At 42.7% G+C, this 21,771-nt stretch overlaps 2 protein-coding genes across 2 annotated transcripts in view; both read right to left on the bottom strand.

Moving 5' to 3' along the window:
- The window catches only part of DMC1 (DNA meiotic recombinase 1), a 58,698-nt gene that overhangs the window by 32,696 nt on the left and 4,231 nt on the right, over nucleotides 1-21,771 (bottom strand). Inside the window, exons 2-3 of the mRNA XM_020287776.2 lie at nucleotides 1,791-1,874; nucleotides 847-891 (exon numbers count right to left, since the gene is read on the bottom strand). Coding sequence (XP_020143365.1) covers nucleotides 847-891; nucleotides 1,791-1,841 — 96 coding nt within the window. The 5' untranslated portion in view covers nucleotides 1,842-1,874. The remainder of the gene's footprint in view (nucleotides 1-846; nucleotides 892-1,790; nucleotides 1,875-21,771) is intronic.
- FAM227A (family with sequence similarity 227 member A) overlaps nucleotides 3,825-21,771 on the bottom strand; it is a 71,364-nt gene continuing 53,417 nt past the window's right edge. The window contains exon 21 of the mRNA XM_076007833.1: nucleotides 3,825-12,661. Coding sequence (XP_075863948.1) covers nucleotides 12,577-12,661 — 85 coding nt within the window. The 3' untranslated portion in view covers nucleotides 3,825-12,576. The remainder of the gene's footprint in view (nucleotides 12,662-21,771) is intronic.

Below are 21,771 nucleotides of genomic sequence, written 5' to 3'. Positions count from 1 at the left end.
TGCCAATTTTATACAAGCAGCCAGGTGGAACCCACCCACCATGTAGCCAAATGTTCTGGAAATATCTGAGTAGAACATACTCAGCAGGCTGCCAAATGTTCTGACTGTGCCCTGATTTCCCCAGAATGTTAGTGAGACCATGGCAATGTAACAAGGAATTCAAAAGAAAAGTCTGTTGGTGGAAAAGCTAACAAATATATCACACATTCACCCCCTCAGTTCAGCTCCTTCTTTCTACAAAACTTCATCACCAATATGTTCTTTTAAAATTTTTTAAGATTTTGTTTTCATTTGCCCCTGGAGAATGCAAATAACTACATCACCGAAGGACCAGGATTTTCTCTTGCTTCTATTTTCTAAAACCAACTGAAAGAGATTAAAAGTGAGGGCTATAAAAGATAATGCCAGTGGAGTTTACTATCAACTTATTGCTGTTGAAATCCATCTAGTTTGTTACTCAGTCTGGATTTCTGCCAACAACACTTACTCCAGTCAACTGACATATAGAACTAAATTTTCTGTTAATAAAGGCTATAGATGTCTACAGATGAGAGATGGATTCAGAGGGACCCTGAAACATTCCCAATTGGATCAGTTGTTCTCAACAGGGGGCAATTTTACCCATGGGTACACTTGACAATGCCTGGAAACATTTTTGGTTGTCACAGCTGAGGGGTGTTACTGGCATGTAGAGAGTGAGTAGAGGCCAGGGATGTTGCTAAATACCCTACAAAGCATAGGAAAGCCCCTCACAGCAAAGAATTACCTAGCTTCAAATGTTGATAAGGCTGATGTTGAAAGAGTCTTGAGTTGAATAATTTAACAGAGCATAGAAAAACTACTTACAATTCCATGTTTTTGTAACAGGTCAATGTCTTGAAACAAAGATTCCTAAAGGAGATGGAACAGAGAAAATGAAGTTTTGATTCTTCATATCCAACTATGTCACATTTTTTAGAGATTTATTCAATACTATGAGTCACTGCCAAATGTCTCAAATTCCACCTCTCTAGACAAATTGGGGTGGGATCAATAATGTTTTTTCAAACACATTGCTGCAAGGCCAGGCACAGTGGATCACACCTGTAATCCTAGCACTCTGGGAGGCTAAGGCGGGAGGATTGCTTGCACTCAGGAGATGGAGAATAGCCTGAGTAAGAGTGAGATCCCATCTCTACTAAAAATAGAAAAAATTAGCCAGGTGTGGTGGCGTCCTTCTGCAGTTCTAGCTACTCGGGAGGCTAAGGCAGGAGGATGGCTTGAGCCCAGGAGTTTGAGGTTGTTGTTTGCTAGGATGACAACACAGCACTCTAACCTAGGTGACAGAGCAAGACTGTCTCAAAAAACAAAGAAACAAACAAACAAAAAACCAAACACATTGCTGCATACTTAGAAGAAGCACCTGCACTGAAAGGGTTGGGAAGCCAATTACCTTTGTCATGTTCTTCATAAATTTTTAAAATCTTTAACCAAAGGAATGGAACATTTGACCTATTTTAAATGTTTTCTCAACCTTCTTCCCCTTCAGATCTTGAACTCGTTCTTCTAGGGCCAGGCTGCTATTTGGTACCAGTGTGTGGCCATACCAGTTGTTAAGTTAAAATACTTTCATACCAGTTGTTAAGCAGCTAATCTTAGCACCCCTTGCCAAACAAGTTGTTACATATTTGTTATCTATAACTATGTCTTATTTCTACTTTCAGTTTCTAAAAATAGTAGCTAACAAAGAAGGAACTTGATTTTTGTGGAATGACTGAATGTCTACATATCTTTCAACATTCCAGTCATACCTCTTCATCTTGGAATCCTGGTTCTTCCAGCACAACTTGATCCTCCTTCATATTGAAAGGTAAGCAGTAGAAAAACAATCAACTCTGGGAAAATAAGAAATAGCGTTTAAGAAGTAGTTGTAGAATCATCAAGGACCAGAAGGGCAATAAGAAAAACATTTAGTTTGGAAAGACTGGGCTGGCCTATCTTTTTTCCGCTGGGCATGTGGCATTATTTCTTTTGTGGGTGTGTATGAGGGGTGGGGGATGCTTATTAGGTTTCTTCTCTCTTTCCTCAACACCGCTCACTTTTTATCATCTTCTGTTTCTATCGCAGTTAATCATGACTGTATGATGTCTACATTGTTGCCTTGGAATGTTATTTAGAATTGCATATTGCTGTTAACCTTTCATGTACACGTTTAGCAACAACACTCTAAGAACCTTGACGTTATGTCATTCTTCCTGGTATCCTCCCTGGCACCTTGAGCTTGGTCTGTCCTCAATAAATCGATTTTATTTTTCTCATATTATGAATGGGCGCTCTTATGACATGTATTTTTTTGTTTCATAAAATATTAGCTATACTTTCACAGTATTTACTAGTTTCATGATTTTTTTAAGATTTAAAAATATGGTGGATACACAATATTATAATATTAGAGCCGTTAGGCAGTTAGTCTTTGATTTAACATTGTGGAAGTTTGGATTGTTTTGTTTTTTGTTTTTTTTTAGTTTTTATTTAATTTTATTTTTTTTTACCCTCCCCACCCTCTTTTTTTTTTTTTTTTCCCACCCTCTTTTTTAAAATTTTTAATTCTCAGGAATCCACAAGGGATGACTGTATTCCTTACAATAAAATGTAGTCCAAATAATTATTTTCTTGGTCCATTCCATTTCCTCATTTGATATCAAAGTCAGGGGTTGGACCGCAGCAGGCAGGGAACAAACTGCTGAGGCAGGTCTGGTCCCACCACCTCGCACCTCCACACAGCAGAGTGGAGGCAGAAGGGACAGTTTGGGTGGGATCCCTCAGATGTTAGCTACATGTATGAGCAGCCCAAATTCCACACTGACTGTCCCCATGAACAAAAAACCCTACCATCCATTTCTTCTCCCCTGTGATAAAATGAAAAGATTTTCCCCATCTTTGTCAAGTAGCAATTGATGGGGTCTAAAGCAGGGCTCCCAGGCACAGCGGTTCAGGGCGACCGGAGCTGTCCCCTACGGTGGGGGGAGCGTAGCCAGGTCGCCCTCGACGCCGCACTCAGCAGGAGCCCAGGTCAGCACCCGCCGCCCGACACTTCCCTGACGCCCGATTCCCTCGTGAGGAGGCTAAGGAGGCCTCTCCAAGACTTAGGGCCGATTTGATTTAGAACCAAGAGGCTGGAAATCCTTCGGGATCGCTGAGGTTCTTTTCCGGGGGTGGGAGCGAACGCGCAAAGGCGCTGGCCCAGGGCCCAGCAACGACCACCAAGGATTACCAGAAAAAGGGGCGAGAAAACGTCATCGAAACCCTGTTTTCCCTCAGATTCTTAACACGTTTCCCTTTTTGCCACCCACCCCTCTCGTACCCACAGTCTCCCCGAGATTTTCAAGATGAATCCCTTCTGCCTCGCGCCCGGGCTTTCCCGTCCGCGGCTGACAGGATTCTAACTCAGCCCCAGATCGCAGAGACTGGCCACCCGCAAGCGGCTGACCACAGCCTTTGGCGCCAGGCGAGGAGGGCGGGGCGAGGGCGGGCCTACAGGGGGAGGGGATGGCCCGGGGCGTGGCATGGTGGTGGGCGGGGCGGGGCGAGGACCTAGGGGCAGGAAAGACCTCGAGCCTCGGGGTGGCGCGTTGGGGTGAGGGAGGGCGCTGTGAAGGAAGTGTGTGGAGGAGTGGGGTCTTCATGGGAGGGGTCTCAGGCTTCCCTCCAGCAGAGCCCAGTGCTGAAGTCAGGGAGAGGACTCCGAGGCGGCGGGGGCCACTGGGGTGGAAGACCTTGAGGCGGAGGAGGGGTGCTGAGAGCAGGTGGCTGACGTGGGCGAGAAGTGACCTGCAGATGCTCGTCATGATCAGGAGCCTCCGGTTAGGAGTCAATGAGGGGGTCCTTTTCCCCTAGCCCAAGGCTTTTCCTTTCCAGTTTTTCATACCTCGCTTCATGAACTGTCCCTACTACCTCAGTGCTGCTAATTTCCCTCTCTTCTCTGTGCCTCTCTTACCGTTTGCCGCTCTCTTGTCTGTAATTGAGACAACCAAGACCCATTCAGGATAGAAAGTAATTTTTCTTTGTCTTAGCTTGAAGTTTAAAATAGACCACAGAAGCCAAACATATTTTGGTTCAGCTTTTAAATAGAAGTTTCAGGCCAGCCTTCGTGCCAGCAGAGCCATCTCTGGCAGCCTCATCCTCCTCCCCTGAAATGGAGACTGTTGAGGAGAGTCATGAAACATTTGAAAGAGCATCTGTTGAGGTGGAGGCTGTGATGGATCTTGGATGAATATCTGTGCAAACAGTTCTTTGGGTTCAAGACCTAGTACAGAGCGACCCTTTTTCTTCTGTCTGAATCATTTTGCTGGAATAAATAGCAAAACATTCCCACAATAGCAGTTGGCATTTTGTAGGACTCCCCCCAAGGTGGATTGTTTAAAGAGCAGACAAATAACTGCCATTGTGCTTCAAAATCTGTTGTTTTCCAGAAACATAGTCTGTCCTTCTTGTTAAATGGAAATTAATGCCCATTTTGGGGAGGAACTGGATAGTGATGACAGGCTTTCACTCTGAGGCCTCACCTAAAATAATTACAATAACTTTTGAGCAAGTTGCTCGATGAAGACATCAACAGTGTACAGAGGAGCTGCAAAGAGCACAGCAAGATGATTTAGGGAAATTTAACATATGTAGTTTGGTGTAGTGACAGCTGGGAGACAGAAATGTTCATAATATTTGAAGGTTGTGTGCAGTACACTTAAAGAAACTGAAATGAGCTGGGTAATGACAAATTCATGAAGTGAGGATAAAAATCTTGTTTAGATATATTGATGGCTACATACAACTTTAAACATATTTTAAAACAACAACAACAAACACGGAGGTCATTAAAAAGTGCACATGAAAACCTTTCCACTCAAATCAGGACAAAAAAGAAAAGATTAGTCTGTCATATTATACAAAAATTCTGAATGTGATGAAGATAGCATTTCAAAGCAGTGCAGAAATGATGAATTCAGTGATTGGTGTTGGAACAACTAGGTAACCATCTGGAAGAAAAATAAAATTGGAACAAGTACCAAAATAAATTCTACCTATACCAAAATAAATTCCAGATGGATCAAAAAATTAAATCTGAACAATAAAATAATAAAAATGCTAGAAGAAAATATGGGAAATTCATAATTATTTCATAATAAGAAAAATCTTTTTAAATATGATACAAAATTCAGAAGCCATGAAAGACTGATAAGAATGGCTATATTAAAAAATATATCCTGCGTGGCAAAATTCCACTTTCCTATCTACAATATAGGATAGTTATAGGCAAGCCAGAGCTTTTGTGTCAATTATTAACTGGATAATAAAGTTTGTCCAATTTTTCAAATTCTTCTGGGAACCCACAACTTTTTTATAAAATTTAAAAATTGTGTCATTTTTATGATATTCTAAGAAAAAAAAAACAGGCAGTGGGATTACAGCCAAGATCTGAATTTTAAACCATTACACTTTACTGCCCCTCTGTGGACAATCACCTTATAACCAAATAGAGGCACATGATTTCAGTGCGTACAGTCAGGCTTCCTCAAACTGGTGCCTGTGGATATATACTCTTGGACTTTCAAGAGCTCCAATTTGAGAAACGCTTTAGTAGAGAACTAAAGAATGAAGACTTATCACACAAAAAAGGAATTTCATTGGGTATAATTCCACTTACACATATTTTAGTTTATCAGAAAATATTGATTTCCTACTATTTGTCAGTCACTGTGTCAGTGTTACTACATCAGACCAATACGGTTCTACTTTTATGTAACAAAGTTGTGAGTTTTTCAGTTGCCATGACTGTAACCTGAGCACGCCTGGATGAACTGAGCATCCAACCACGTGTAGAACCTAAGTGCTCAGACCCAATGGGGGCTGAATTAAGAAATGACACCTCATGGCAGAATCCAGAATCCAATCAGATCAAGCCTTGGTGTAATCCATGGCATGATCCAGTCAGATCACTCCTCCTAGTATCAGCCCATTGCAAGATCCAATCAGATCACGCCTCATATTTATTGTTCTACATATAAAACCTGCCCAGCCCACCAGCTCTGGAGCCAGATTTGAGCCTGACTTCTATCTCCTTGCTGGGGTGCCTGGCAATAAACCTTTCTCACTCAAAAATCTAGTACTTCGTGTTTGGTTTTCTGTTGCACATAGGCAAAGGGACCTAGTTCAGTTTGGTGACATTAGGTGTTGAGTGCTAGGGATTCAATGACAAACAAGACATCAACATTAGAAGGAGCTATAGATGAATATATAGGCAATTACAGTAGGTATTACTGTGATAGTACTGTACTACTAGAGTCCACCTCTCTCTTTTTCCAAGATAATTCTCCACAGATATCTTCACTTTTCTACATAGTATGGGCTTTATGACTGAATAACAAATTGCTCTCAACAGAGATTCAGAAACAGCTTCCCTGAAGCCCTTTGCTCACATTCTAAAGGTAATAAAAACACCTTTCCCCTCTCCTCTGGAGTCATTTGCTTATATTCTAGGGTTGTAAAAACCTAGGGACTTTTCACTCTCCTTCCTAGAGACGAATTGTTTAGAGAGTAAAGGGCTCTCTCTCTCTCTCCCTCTCTCTCTCTCTGGCTCCCCTATCTAACTCCAAGTCCCCTATTATGGGGGTTCTTTTCTTTTCTTTTTTCTTTCTTTCTTTTTGAGACAGAGTCTCACTCTCTTGCCTGGGCTAGAGTGCTGTGGCATCAGCCTAGTTCATAGCAACCTCAAACTCCTGGGCTCAAGCAATCCTTCTGCCTCAGCCTCCCGAGTAGCTGGGACTACAGGCATGCACCACCATGCCTGGCTAATTTTTTCTATGTATTTTTAGTTGGCCAATGAATTTCTATTTTTAGTAGAGACGGGGTCTCGCTCTTGCTCAGGCTGGTTTTGAACTCCTGACCTTGAGTGATCCACCCACCTCTGCCTCCCAGAGTGCTAGGATTATAGGCGTGAGCCACCACGCCCGGTCTTGTGAGGAACTTTGATCAATGTTTCACCAACTCATATTCAAAAGACCAAACTCCCTTAAACCAATGGTCCCATTTACAACTAATTAAATTCCATCAAACAATTTAAATAGCAGTATTAACTTTAGTATATTTGAATTTGTTCTGTTGCCTGACCTGACCAGTGAATCTTTCAAAGTACCTAAACCACTCTATTGAAGTTTAACTAATTTAACTTACAAACATAGTGACTCCCAGGACCTCATAAATATTCTATAATTTTATAAGATTATCTTACACCTTTCAACTAAAAATATTTAATCTTAAGTCAGTTATTCAACTACATATTTTAATATGGAATCACAAGACCAGTCTGTTAGATCCTCAAATTTGACAAATTCTCTTAATACAATCATTTTAAAAATAAATATACACAGATTATTTCTAACTGGCATGACCACTTTATCATCTCTGTATTTAATTTTGAATTTTCACTTCATCTCTAAGGAACTGGTTTACATTTTTCAGTTACTACCCCAAACAAGTTAGATCTATTATCCTAGAAGACTAGAGTGGTTGGGACATGAAATCTTTGGATGCATACGTTCAGGACTTTTTCTGAGTATGCTAGAATATTATATTGTTCACTAAATGTAAATTTTCTCAGTATAAGGGGAAATATTTTTAGTAAGTTAAATTCATGGGGTGGTGGTGAAGTTCTTCTTATGGAGATGTTCTAGTTCTTAATCCGATTCTCCTGCTCTCAGTTCTTCCCTCCTAAAAAATATTTTCTTCTTCTAACCCATGCCATGTGCATCTCTACTTATCTTAGGGCACTTTACCCTATGTTCAAAAAGATGTTGGTCTTATTGCAGAACACATTCTTCTCCACTACCCAGTATGTTCTACCCAGGTCTGAGTAATTCTATCTAAAAGAATGTTCTACTTATACTCATATTTCAGCAAATACTTATTGAGCTCCTACTTTGTGCCAGTTCTAGGTGCTGATAAGCCCCAAGGAATCTTCAGAGGACATTCAACGATGGCTGATGATATCCTACCGGTCTAGAATGGTCTGGGGAAGCCAAAAGCTCGTGTTCCTGTTTCTCACTGTGGTCCAGGGAAGTTGGGGCCCATCAGCTTTGTCCCCTTCTGAGATATTCCCACCAATGTGAAATATTATTCCTCCAAGTACCCAGCAAGAAGTAGTTGGACTACTGTCCAGACCCTCCAAAGACAGACATGACTTCTAACACGGTATAGTTCAAACCCATAAAAGAAAAATGTTTTTCTTACTTCCTCATTGTTGCATGGCCATCTCGCATGTAATGAAGTCAGTACTTCACAGTATTACAAAGAGCCATATTCCACTTCTTTCTCTCCATTTTCAAATTATGCCCCTTTAAGAAGACAACACTCATAGCCTACTACTTAATCTTACATCTCTCAGTGGCTGCTCTCCCGGCTAGAGGTTTAAAATGACTGCTCTTTGTAAAGAGTTGATTAAATTCTTAACCTAGGTCCTTATCTTACAGTTACAAGAATACAGGATTTTTGTGGTAGTTGGATGTAGAGTCCAGACTAGATTCAGGTGTAATTATTTGGTAAGACTATTTGATAGGTGGTACTATGGTCTGCCATCAGAAGGCATTTAATGGCTGTTTATCTTTTGGGGATGTTAACAGCCATTGATGATCAACCTAGATCATTAATTCATTAGAGGTTACAAAATGGCAATATTTTAATCCTATCATTCTTTCTTAATTTATTAGGTGGACTATTCTAAAGAGAAACTTTCCCTCATCTACTATTTGGTTACCTGGTGGTACAGTTAATATGGGAATGGCATGATAAATACTGATATCTGTTTTTTATTTACCATTTTTCAAAATAATGCATTGGTTCCCTAGTATCCTTCAATGGTGACTAATTAGTTTATTTATGTTATTTTTTATTTTAGAGATGGGGTCTTGCTCTGTTGCCCAGGCTAGAGTGCAGCAGTCTGTTCACAGCTCACTGCAACCTCTAATTCCTGGGCTCGGGTAATCATCTTACCTCAGCCTCCCAAGTAGCTGGGACTATAGGTGTGTGCCACCATGCCTAGCTAATTTTTAAATTTTTTGTAGAGACAGCGTTTCACTATGTTGCTCAGACTGGTCTTAAATTCCTGGCCCCAAGCGAAATTTCCACTTCAGCCTCCCAAAGTGCTAGGATTATAGGCGGGTGGCACCTAGCCTAATTAGTTTTTTTTTTAAAGTAACAATATGAACTTACAGGTGAAAACATGTTTGATATACTTCAGTCTATGGCAATTATTATTATGAATGCTCAAATGGTCCCATCTTTTAGCTAATGGGATCCTTTCTAAGTTAGCCCTTGAGTCTTTCTGATAGGACCCTTCTCTTTGGTAGCTTCCTTGCTATGTAGTGTTACAAGATGTTCCAGGTTCATCTCATGATTTTCCTTCCTTAGACCTGGAACAAATAATTTCTTCAGAGATCCCTGGATCTTTTTAGTGCAAATAGTATTTCAAGACCACAGTCTGAGTCATTGCTATTGATTAAGTCTTTATTCCTAGGTCATTTCAATGGACAGAGTTTTTTAGTTGTAGGAAATATGTGTTTGTTTTTAAATAATAGCTTTGTTGAGGTATAATTGACATATAAGAAGCTGCACATATTTAAAGTGTGTTCATGATGTGTATACACCCATGAACCTTCACCACAATCAGGACAGTGAACATATCCATCACTCCCAAAAGTTTCTTTGAACCTCTTTATAATCCCTTCCATCCTCCTACCCTTCTTCTCTCTAGCCGTCCTCCCCCATTCCTCAGGCAACTGTTTTGATGTTGTTGTTGTTGTTTCATTTTTTGAGACAGGGTCTAACTCTGTTGCCCAGGCTAGAGTGCAGTGGTATCATCATAGCTCACTGAACCTCAAACTACTGGGCTCAAGCAATCCTCCTGCCTCAGCCTCCCAAGTAGCAGGAACTACAGGTGCACACCACCACCCCCAGCTAATTTTTTCTATTTTTAGTAGAGACAGAGTCTCACTCTTGCTCAGGCTGGTCTTGAACTCCTTGCCTCAAGCAATCCTCCCACCTCAGCCTCCCAAAATGCTAGGATTACAGGTGTGAGCCACCACACCTGGCCAGTTGTCTGTTTTTTTAAACATAAAATTCACCTTCAATTCATAAGCAATTCAAAATCAGGACGATAGGATTTTAATTTAATCTCTTCTAGGTCAACATCTGAATTTCTATTCTTTCATGCTGAGAATTTTGCTTCCCAGCAACACTGAGAATGACAGAATGAGAATATCACACAATTACTCATTTGCATTATTCCACACTACAGTAAATGCTTTTTAAATGTTAGTTCTCTTTCATGCTCTACCTCCCTCCCCTTATAAAGGGCAAAGAATTCTTCCCCATAATTTTCCCTTCTGATATTTACAAGAACAGAGGCAGGTCTTTTCATCTTTAACTTCCTGAGAGGCCCATGGTTATGAGTCCTCAGTAATTTCTGGAAGAGGTCTGTGCAGGGATGATCTTGGACCCAAGCTGTGCAAAGACTCGTCCTGAGAGAGGGCAGTGCCGTTTGCCCTGGGCCCACAAAACAAAGAGACCTTCCTCAGTGGTGGCGAATGGTAGAGGCGGATAGGGAACAGGCAATTACAACCCACTATGGGACTGCAAAATGGCTGCTGGAACTTGCAGGGGCACTTGTGCCTACCTTGCTGCTGGTGTAATAGGGAAGGCTTCCAAGTGGAGGGGATGTCTAAGCAGCCCTTTGGGAGAGACTTCACTAAGAGGCACAGGCCCAGGGGCCAGTTTGTGGAAGGGCACACAGCTGGGCTGAGGGGCTTGGGTGCTATCATTTGAGCCTTAGGGGTGACCTGTCTGGGTTAGAACAGTCCACCTGGCACAGCCAAGAGGAAGAGATAGTGGTGGTGGAAAGCTTCCCTCCTCTTGGAAGCCAAGAGTATACTTTCTAAGAACAATTATAATAACAATAAAGATGATAATAGCTTGTGGCAATTCCTAAGTGAAAGATACTGTGCCCAGAACTTTACATAAATTATCTTATCTTACCATCACAACTCTCCTAGTAATGATCCCCTTTCTGCATCCAAGAAAGCAAGTTCAGAAGGTCAAGTTGCATTGCTACTAAGCCGAAAGTCAAACATCCATTATGAAGCAGGGCAGGAATTCAAAGGCTTGAATTTTCTCATGTCAGAGCTTGAGCTCCTACCCTGTTACCCTTCCTCCACTCCTTCACCTGAGTAATATTCTACTCAGGTGTCACCTAGAGGTATACTCAGGGGTCAATTGAAGATTTACATCTGAAGGAGAAGCCATATGTCCCAAGAATCTACTTACCTGCTTCTTGGTTTGGGCAAATAGTCATCTGTACCATTTCTTCCCTCTTGGCTGTGCCAGGTGGACTGTTCTAACACAGACCAGGTCACTCCCTTGTGCCCTGAGGCTCAAATAATATATATATATATTTATTTATTTATTTATTTTTGAGACAGAGACTCACTCTGTTGCCCAGGCTAGAGTGCCATGGCATCAGCCTAGTTCACAGCAACCTCAAACTCCTGGGCTCAAGCAATCCTGCCTCAGCCTCCCGAGTAGCTGGGACTACAGGCATGTGGCACCATGCCCAGCTAATTTTTTCTATATATTTTTAGTTGGCCAATTAATTTCTTTCTATTTTTAGTACAGATGGGGTCTTACTCTTGTTCAGGCTGGTTTTGAACTCCCGAGTTTGAGTGATCCTCCCGCCTCAGCCTCCCAGAGAGCTAGGATTACAGGTGTGAGCCACTGCGCCCGGCCTCAAATAATATTTAATAGGACCCAAGACCCTCAGCCCAGCTGTGTGCCCCTCCACAAACTGGCCCCAGAGCCTGCACCTCTCAGGGAAGTCTTTCCCAAAGGACTGCTGCAAGTCCTTCGGGAACTTGGCTTCAGCTGCCTTGGTTTTTCTCGGATTCCACATGGATCTCTATAAAAGTATTAAAGCTTTTATTGGTTTGCACATCCTTCTCCTTCTTCCAGATTGTGAGCCTTGTAATGTCAGGGACTGAGTCTTTATTTTTCTCTGTATCCACAGGGCTTAATGCAGGGATGGTACAGAATATATACCTAACAAATACTTACTAAACCTCTCCAAACCCGTTTCCTCCTAGGAGAAATGGAGGTAACAATGACCACCTCACAGGACCCCCAGTAGGGTTAACCGAGATAATGTCTAAAACAGACTTAGCACAGCACTCGACACATAGTAAGTACTCAATAAATAACATCATCTATGATTACCACTATTGTGTTATACAATATCAGATATTCTATAGTGTTATTAATAAATAAGTGAATTTTAGTAAGTAAACACATATTATGAATAATGTAAATTAATTTAAATATTGACTTTGGCCCATGATAGGAGTGAACTTTAATATCCTTTGTCCCATGGACTGGGAATGACTAAATGTATCTCTCTTTATAGTATTATTTTTTTGTTTTGTTGTTTCTGTTTTAGATTAAATCAGATACAACTACAGGCTTCACCTATAAATTTTCTCTCAATTTTTGGACAAGGATTCATTAAAGTAAGCTGGAAGTTGAGGGGCTCAGGGCGAATACTGCCTTTTTCTTCATTGTTTTTGACTTCTTGGTGATCTCTGCCTCTCTGTGAATAAACCATAAAGACACAAATAGAAACACATTAAAAAACCAGTGTGATCAAGAGAAACAAGGGAATCCCCAGGATTATGTATACAGTCTAGAAATCAATCACCCAAGTGAAGCAGTTAGAAGGCTGGGAAATGAAATTGATAGGTGTAAAGTGAACATACTAGGAGGAGATTTATACAACCAACAGAGAATTTGGAGATGAATTATGATAAGTACCTTTAAAAAATAAAACAGCCAAGCAAGAAAATAGGCAAATAAAAATAAATAAGTAAATACTCTTAGTTCCAGGGATAGCAAAAGTTTTGCAAGAAAAGGAAAATAACCATAGTACACTCCATGGCTCAGCTGGCGAAGTGTTGATGGTATCATGTTAGTTAATGATCCAGTCAAAATTACAATATAAACCCACAGGGAGAATGGAAGATGGAAGTGTATGCATACGTGAGAGAGAGCCCAGCCCTCCTCTTTCTCAGTGAGACCTCAACAGGTAATGCCTGAGTAAAAGAGTAAATGCGTGAATAAATATAGCGGCTCAAGCACACTCAGCCTAGGAAAAATGATAATAGGATCTTTCCCTACTGTAGAATAATGATTTCTATTTCTCAGTCTCTGGCCACATTTTCTTTTTTTGGAGACAGAATCTCGCTTCATCACCCTGGTTAGCGTGCCCTTGCTGAGGCTGGTCTCGAACTCCTGACCTCAAGTGATCTTCCTGCCTTGGCCTCCTGGAGTGCTAGGATTACAGGCAAGAGCCATCCCGGCCCACCCGGCCTTCTTTTTTTCTTGTTGTCCCATCCCACCTGGCAGCAGAAGCAGCATGGCTTCTGCAGGGGCTTCTGAGTTCCAGTTTACAGTATTCACTGGAGCTTGGAAGTGAGAGGAGAGAAATGTTTAACATCTGTTTCTCTTCTCTTTCCCTTTCCAACCTTTCCTTCCTGCGGGGAAATAAGAAGACATCAACAAAAAATAGTTCAATAGTTGATTATGATTTCTTGAAAGGTTTTGCCTGTGAGCAGTGATGCAGCCGGCGGCCATCCTCACATGCCCGGAAGATTGTGGGTGCGCTCCTGCCCCCAAAGCAAGTGGCCATGTAGGACAGAGTGCACCATGCAGACTTCCATGTCCTGGCAGCTCCATCCTCCACAAGCACCGACAGGAGCACTGCCACATGGATCACCTCAGCCTCGAAAACCTCTCGGCTGCAGGCAGTGACATCAAGGGGTAGAGGTGAATAGGATGATCTTGTGCCCAACTGTACCACCCCACTGGAGGTGACATCCCTCTGGTAAGGCTGAAAATGTGACTTATGTTTCTAATATTGTGTTCCCCACCCGCCTGGCACCTCCAGATGTGAATCTTCAGAATTTACATCTGCTAGGCTAGTCTCACAATAAGCCTAAAGGACTTACTTTAATATTTCACTAAAACATTACACTTCTTTTATTTTGATTTATCGTCCTTATCTCCAAATAACATGCTACAACTTGAAGGAGAAATCACAAGATAAATTAAAAAATACTTTGAGGCTAGGCATGGTGGCTCATGCCTGTAATCCTAGCATTCTGGGAGGCTGAGGTGGGAGGATCGCTTGAGCTCAGGAGTTCGAGACCAGCCTCAGTAAGAGGGAGACTCCATCTCTATTAAAAAATAGAAAGAAATTAGCCAGACAACTAAAAGTAGAAAAAATTAGCCAGGCATGGTGATGCTTGCCTGTAGTCCCAGTTTCTCGGGAGGCTGAGGCAGGAGGATCACTTGAGCCCAGGAGTTTGAGGTTGCCATGAGCTACAATGACACCACAGCACTCTAGCTCTAGACAGAGCAAGACTCTGTCTCAAAAAAAAAAAAAAAAAAAAACAATAAAAATTTCCAGATGAAAACAAAAATACAACATACCAACATGTATGCAATGCCATGAAAGCAGTGCTCAGAGGGAAATTTATAGCTGTAAATGCCTATATTTTAAATAGAAGAAACACCTCAAATAAATAACTTTACTTTATGATTTATGGACCTAGCAAAAGAAGAGCAAATTAAACCCGAAGCTAGCAGAAAGGAGATAATAAAGATTAGAGCAGAGAAAATGAAATAAAGAATAGAAAAAATAGAAAGTCAATGAAACAAAATGTTACTTATTTGAAAAGATCAACAAAATTAAAAAACTTTTAGCTCAAATGACTATCAAAAAAAGATGTAAATAAATGCAAGTGGAAACATTACTACCAACTTTACAGAAATAAAATTTATAAGAGAATTTAAATGCCAACAAATTAGATAGCCTTCATAAAATGGAAAAACTCCTAGATGTGCACAAATTACCAAAACTAACTAAAAAAAAAAAATTCTACACAGACTTATAACAAGAAGATTGAATCAGTAACCAAAAACCTCCCAACAAAGAAAAGTCCAGGACCACATGGCTTCATTGTGAATTCTACCAAACAGTTAAAGAAGAATTAACATGAATTCTTCTCAAGCTCTTCCAAAAAATAGAAGAGGTGAGAGTACTTCATAAGTCATTCTGTGGGACCAGCATTACACTGATGCCAGAGCCAGACAAAGATACCATTAGAAAAGGAAATGACAGACCACTCTTCCTTATGAATATAAATGCAGAAATCCTCAACAAAATACTAGCAAACCGACTCTGACAGAATATTAAAAGGATTATAGGCCGGGCACGGTGGCTCACACACGTAATACTGGCACTCTGGGAGGCCGAGGCGGGAGGATCGCTCAAGCTCAGGAGTTCGAAACCAGCCTGAGCAAGAGAGAGACCCTGTCTCTACTAAAAACAGAAATAAATGAATTGGCCAACTAAAAATACGTAGAAAAAATTAGCTGGGCATGGTGGCGCATGCCTGTAGTCCCAGCTACTAGGGAGGCTGAGGCAGAAGGATGGCTTGAGCCCAGGAGTTTGAGGTTGCTGTGAGCTAGGCTGACGCCACGGCACTCTAGCCCAGGCAACAGAGTGAGGCTCTGTCTCAAAAAAAAAAAGGATTATGCACCAGAATCAAGTGGGATTTATCCCAGGAATATGAGGCTGGTTCAACATACAAAATCAATGTCACACAGCGCAGTAATGAAAGGATAAACCCCACATGTTTATCTAAAATGATGCGAAGAAAGCATTTGAAAAGAACCAACAGCATTTCAGGATAATAAATACTCAGGAAACTAGGAAAAGAAGGGAACTTTCTCAACATGATTAAGGGAATTTATGAAAAACTCATAGCTAACATCACACTCAATGGTAGAGACCTGAAAGCTCTCCCCTAAGATCAGGAACAAGATGTCTGCTTTCATGGTATTTCACTGGTATTCCCCGGTGTATTAAGTTATTAAGTATGAAATGTCCGATTTCCTTAAATACTGAGTTTCACAGTTGCTGTCTCTGACATTTTGCTTTGAGACTTCTTATTTTATTTGTATTTGCGAAGGTACATCCTCAGTCTTGCAAACGCATGTTTTGCCTTGTGATTAACTTTCAAATTTTTTTGTAGAGCAATTTTTGTGAAACCATGGATGTGTCAAAAATTTGTTTTATTTTCAAATATGAGTTCTGTCATGGAACCAGTGCAGCACAGACAGCTCTCCAAATATCACTGAAGCATTTGGGAAGGATGTGGCTAATGAAAGTACAGTACATAGATTGAGAAGTTCTGTCCTGGTAATTTTAATCTCAAAAATAAGCCACATAGGCAACCTGAGACCAAGGTGAGTAGTGATAAGCTGAAAGCTATAGTGGAAGCAAATCCATCTCAATCTACCCATGAATTAGCAGCAAGGTTTGACGTTACTATTCCAACAATATTGGACCATTTGAAACAAATGGGCAAGGTATAGAAGTTGGATAGATGGGTTCTGCATGAATTGAATGAGTGGAAGAGTCAGAAGAGAAATTATCTCGAAGCTTGCCTTTCTTTGTCATGACATAAAGGCCAACCAGGCCAGCCATGGTGGCTCACGCCTGTAATCCTAGCTCTCTGGGAGTCCGAGGCAGGTGGATTGCTCGAGGTCAGGAGTTTGAAAGCAGCCTGAGAAAGAGCAAGACCCCGTCTCTACTATAAATAGAAATAAATTGATTGGCCAAATAATATATATAGAAAAAATTAGCCGGGCATGGTGGCGCATGCCTGTAGTCCCAGCTACTTGGGAGGCTGTGACAGGAGGATTGCTTGAGCTCAGGAGATTGAGGTTGCTGTGAGCTAGGCTGACGCCACGGCACTCACTCTAGCCTGGGCAACAAAGTGAGACTCTGTCTCAAACAAAAATAAAAGGCCAATCATTTCTATACCTTATTGTTACATGTGATGAAAAATGGAATCTTTTAGACAATTGTAAACATTTGGCACAATGGTTACATAAAGATGAAGTGCTGAAACAGTCCAAAACTGAATATTCAACCAAAAAAGCTAGTGGTATCTGTTGGGTGGTCCAGCTCTGGTAATAGCCAATACAGCTTCATGAAACCTGGTCAGACAATTACAGTGGATGTCTACTGCAACCAACTGGACGAAATGAAGAGGATGCTAGGCCAGGCATGGTGGCTCACGCCTGTAATCCTAGCACTATGGGAGGCCAAGGCGGGTGGATTGCTCGAGGTCAGGAGTTTGAAACCAGCCTGAGCAAGAGTGAGACCCCGTCTCTACTACAAATAGAAAGAAATTAATTGGCCAACATATATATATATATATATATATATATATATATATATATATATATAAAATTAGCCTGGCACAGTGGTGCATGCCTGTAGTCCCAGCCACTCGGGAGGCTGAGGCAGTAGAATTGCTTTAGCGCGGGAGTTTGAGGTTGCTGTGAGCTAGGCTGACGCCATGGCACTCACTCTAGCCTGGGCAACAAAGCAAGACTCTGTCTCAAAAAAAAAAATAAAATAAAAAATAAAAAAGAAGAGGATGTGTGGGGCGCGGTGTCAACGCCATTACAAGTTGGCGCCTGTTTCCGGCTTTGCCTAGAGCAGCTAACAAGTTCAGCGCACGCATAATTGTCGGTTGCCCTGTGGCGCGAGAATGCAAACAAAGGGTCCTGATATGGGCTAATGCTTTGGTGGCTCGACAGTTGAGCGGCCTATCGCAGCTTAGGGGTTGTACTTCTGGGGTATATAGCAGCTTGCACGCTGCCGGGCTGGGTCTTCCGCATCATGTAAGCTTAAAGGGAACCCCATTAAAGCACGGTCAGAAGAACTCCGGTTGCCGCGTCTTCCTTGCTGGCGAGGCGGGCGCGACAAGTGGTGCCGAAACCCGGGACCTCGTACAACTTTGAAGCACCAGCGGAGACGACCTCGACAGAGGTGAGTTCAGAACTGACGTGTGGGACGGCCAAAACTCCCCTGCTTCCAAAAAATGGGTAATATTCTGCTGCGGCGCTTTTTGTGGCCTATTATCATAAAATGCCTGTATGATGAGACTTCAGGCCCGCGCGTAGCAGCTAGCCAAAGTGCACTGAGTGACTTGCAAGAAGCAAGCTCAGAGAGAAGCAGTAACGGAGGTACCGCGGTAAAAGGTGGAAAAAAGGAATATAGAGCTCAAAAAAGGAAATGTAAAGCGCTAGAAAGGAAAATGCAGGGAGGGATAGCGCAGCCCGACCTGCAAAGGGAGAAAGAAAGGAGAAAAGGGAGAGAAAGAAGAAAGGCGAAAAGGGAGAGAAAGAAGAAAGGAGAAAAGGGAGAGAAAGAAGAAAGAAGAAAAGGGAGAGAAAGAAGCAAAGGGAGAGAAAGAAGAAAAGGGAGAGAAAGAAGAAAAGGGAGAGAAAGAAATGTAAAAGTACCAGGAATAAAAATAACAAAGGAAAGGACAGGACAGAAGACAGAGGAGATAGCCTTTTTCTGTCAGAATTTAAGAAATTAAATATTTCTGAGGATGATTCCTCTTCTTCCTCTTCTCTTACTTCCTCAAGTTCAGGGGAGGAGGCGGGGGAGGAATTAGAAAAGAAAGAGGAACCGGTTTTTCTGGAAGCGGCAGGTTGTGAGCGGTACCGCCCACCTCCGCATGCCCCGCCTTGGGAAGGGCTGGGTTTTTCTTGGGGGCTGCTCGCCGCTGGGGATCCTCTGCCCATACCCTGGAAAACAGAGGAGCCAGTGTGGGTACCTCAGTGGCCCTTACCCTCTGAAAAGTTACTCGCGGCCCATAAGCTAGTGCAAGAGCAGCTTACTCTTGGGCATCTTGAATCCTCTCATTCTCCTTGGAATACTCCTATTTTTGTGATTAAGAAAAGGTCTGGTAAATGGAGACTGCTGCATGACCTTAGAGCAATTAATGCCCAGATGCAGCTTATGGGGCCTGTTCAAAGAGGACTGCCCCTTCTCTCAGCTTTGCCTAAACATTGGAGTCTAATTATCTTAGACATTAAAGACTGTTTTTTCTCTATTCCCTTGCATCCACAAGATAAAAGCAGATTTGCATTCACGCTTCCTTCCATAAACCATGAGCAGCCTGATGCAAGATATCAATGGCAGGTTTTGCCTCAGGGCATGGCTACGGCAGTGCTTTGGCAGGATAGTCCCCTTTTATGGGTGCATCCTCAAGCCTCTCCAGGAAAGGTGATTGGCCATTATCCTACCTGTGTGGCCGAGATAGCTTTAAAGGGTATTAGTTTGGCTGTATCCCATTTTGGGCGTCACCCTAATAGCCTGATTTGTCCATATACTGCCAATCAGGTAAACACCTTATGTGCCAATCTTGATGCATGGGCCATATTGAGATGCACCTTCCCAGAGAGCATTGACAACCATTATCCCAGACATGCCTTGTTGCAGTTTGCAATGCGGAACGAGCTTATTTTCCCAAGAGTAACTTCATTGTTACCTTTGGTTAATGCCTTGGATGTGTATACCGATGGCTCTAAGACGGGTATTGGGAGCTATGTCATTCAGGACAAGGTGTATACCAAACAGTTTAACTATTCTTCTCCTCAGCTAGTAGAGTGTGCCGTAGTCGGTCTGGTTCTCAGTACCATCACTGAACCTATCAACATCATCTCAGACTCCTTTTATGTGGTCAACGCAGTTAAACAGTTAGAGAACTCCTTTCACATTCTTGCCAAGAGTACAGTCTTTTCTGTATTTACAGAAATTAGAAATACTATTCAAAATAGGAAAAACCCATTTTCCATTCAGCATATCAGAGCTCATTCCTTGTTACCTAGACCTATGGCTGCAGGAAATGCTATGGCAGATCGCACCACTCGTGCCCTCTGGGTGTCTGATGGCCACGCCGCCGCCATAGACTTTCATAAACTTTATCATGTGCCAGCTGAAACCTTACGACTTAAGTTCAACATCACACGTGCAGATGCTCGTGAGATTGTACTGCAATGTCCAAATTGTGCTCCTTATCGCACCGTTGTTCATACGGGCGTAAATCCTAGGGGTTTGCGTCCTCTACATATGTGGCAAATGGATGTAACTCATGTCCCATCCTTTGGGAAGCTTCAGTATGTTCACGTGTCTGTTGACACGTGCTCAGGCGTCCTTCATGCCACGCCTCTGGCTGGAGAAAAGGCAAGTTACGTTATCATTCACTGCCTAGAAGCTTGGGCAGCCTGGGGCAAGCCCCGGGCTATTAAGACAGATAATGGCCCGGCTTATACCTCAAAATCTTTTCAGCAGTTTTGCACTCGCTTGGGTGTGGAGCACCGTACCGGTCTTCCCTACAACCCTCAAGCGCAAGGCATCGTGGAACGTGCTCACGGCACGCTCAAAATGTACTTACAAAAACAAAAAGGGGGAGATGCCCTACAGCTAGGGCTATCACCCAAAGGACGCCTTTCCTTTGCTCTCTTTACTTTAAATTTTTTAAATTTAGATGTCAAAGGACGTTCGGCAGCAGACAGGCATGTCACGCCTGCTCCGCCACAGAAAGAATTAGTGAAGTGGAAAGATGTGTTGTCTAACCTATGGAAAGGCCCGGATCCAGTGTTAATGAGATCCAGGGGAGCTATTTGTATTTTTCCACAGGACCAGGACAATCCCATCTGGGTGCCCACGCGGCTGACCAGAACGGTGCAGCAGCCTCTGGAGCAGCATGAAGACGTGCTGGCTACTCCTCCTGACGACAGCATAGATGATCGCGAGGATGGCAGCGGAGCCACGCTGGAGGATCCTGTCAGTGCTTCCCCTGCTGATGCCTGTGACACATAACTCACCAATTTTCCTCGCTTCTCTTCTACTAATGTTTCCTTGGGCACTGCGTACATGCTGTTGGACACACAGAGTAGTAATCTGGAGGGAAATAGATCCTTCTCCTTTAAGGGGACTTTGTGTTTTGTGTGGGGTTAACGGAAGCTGCACAGACTTGGCCCCCCTGTCCATTGGTGGCTGGGGGTATGGCAAGGAATGCTAGTTTCGCATGGAATCTTAGCGACTCTTTTAAAGGTTCTGTGAGAGTGATTGCGGGAGGGCAAAAACGCGACCTTTGCCCCTACACCTGTCTGGGTTTGGCCCCCGTTTATCTGGGTGGTATCCACGGAAAAACCCTCTGGTACACATGTGAACTGTTCCTCTAATACGTGCAATTATACATTGTGTTGGAATGCCATGTCTCACCCCTCTGCCATTGTTACCTACTTGCCTAGATACATTCCTGTTCCTGTTGAAGCTCCTAGCTCTATGACTTTGTTTCGGTCTTGCAGCCACGGACCATGTGGTATTGGCACAGACATTTGCTGCGCTTGAACTGAGACAGTCTGCACAGGTGTGGTTGACCATGCTAAAAGGTTAGCCTAGTTTTGGGTTGCACCTGCTCCTACCCCCAGGTATTTTAGCAGACATGGCCTTTGTACTCTGAGGGGTCTCTCCCATTGCACCAAATAAGGCATGTCTCCTATCCCACAGCCAGCCTTTGCACACCTCCGAGTTGTGCTCATTGCACGAGGATAGGTGGTTGCTGGTGAAAGTGAGGCTCTGCAACCTTGATCGCACAGTCGAAGGATGGTGCTGAACGGTTGCTCAGCTCTCATTAAATTAATAAAACAGGGGGAGATGTGGGGCGCGGTGTCAACGCCATTACAAGTTGGCGCCTGTTTCCGGCTTTGCCTAGAGCAGCTAACAAGTTCAGCGCACGCATAATTGTCGGTTGCCCTGTGGCG

This window comes from Microcebus murinus, chromosome 10 (genome assembly GCF_040939455.1).
Source record: "Microcebus murinus isolate Inina chromosome 10, M.murinus_Inina_mat1.0, whole genome shotgun sequence".
Taxonomy (NCBI): domain Eukaryota; kingdom Metazoa; phylum Chordata; class Mammalia; order Primates; family Cheirogaleidae; genus Microcebus; species Microcebus murinus.
This window is presented reverse-complemented; position numbering and strand designations above follow the sequence as displayed.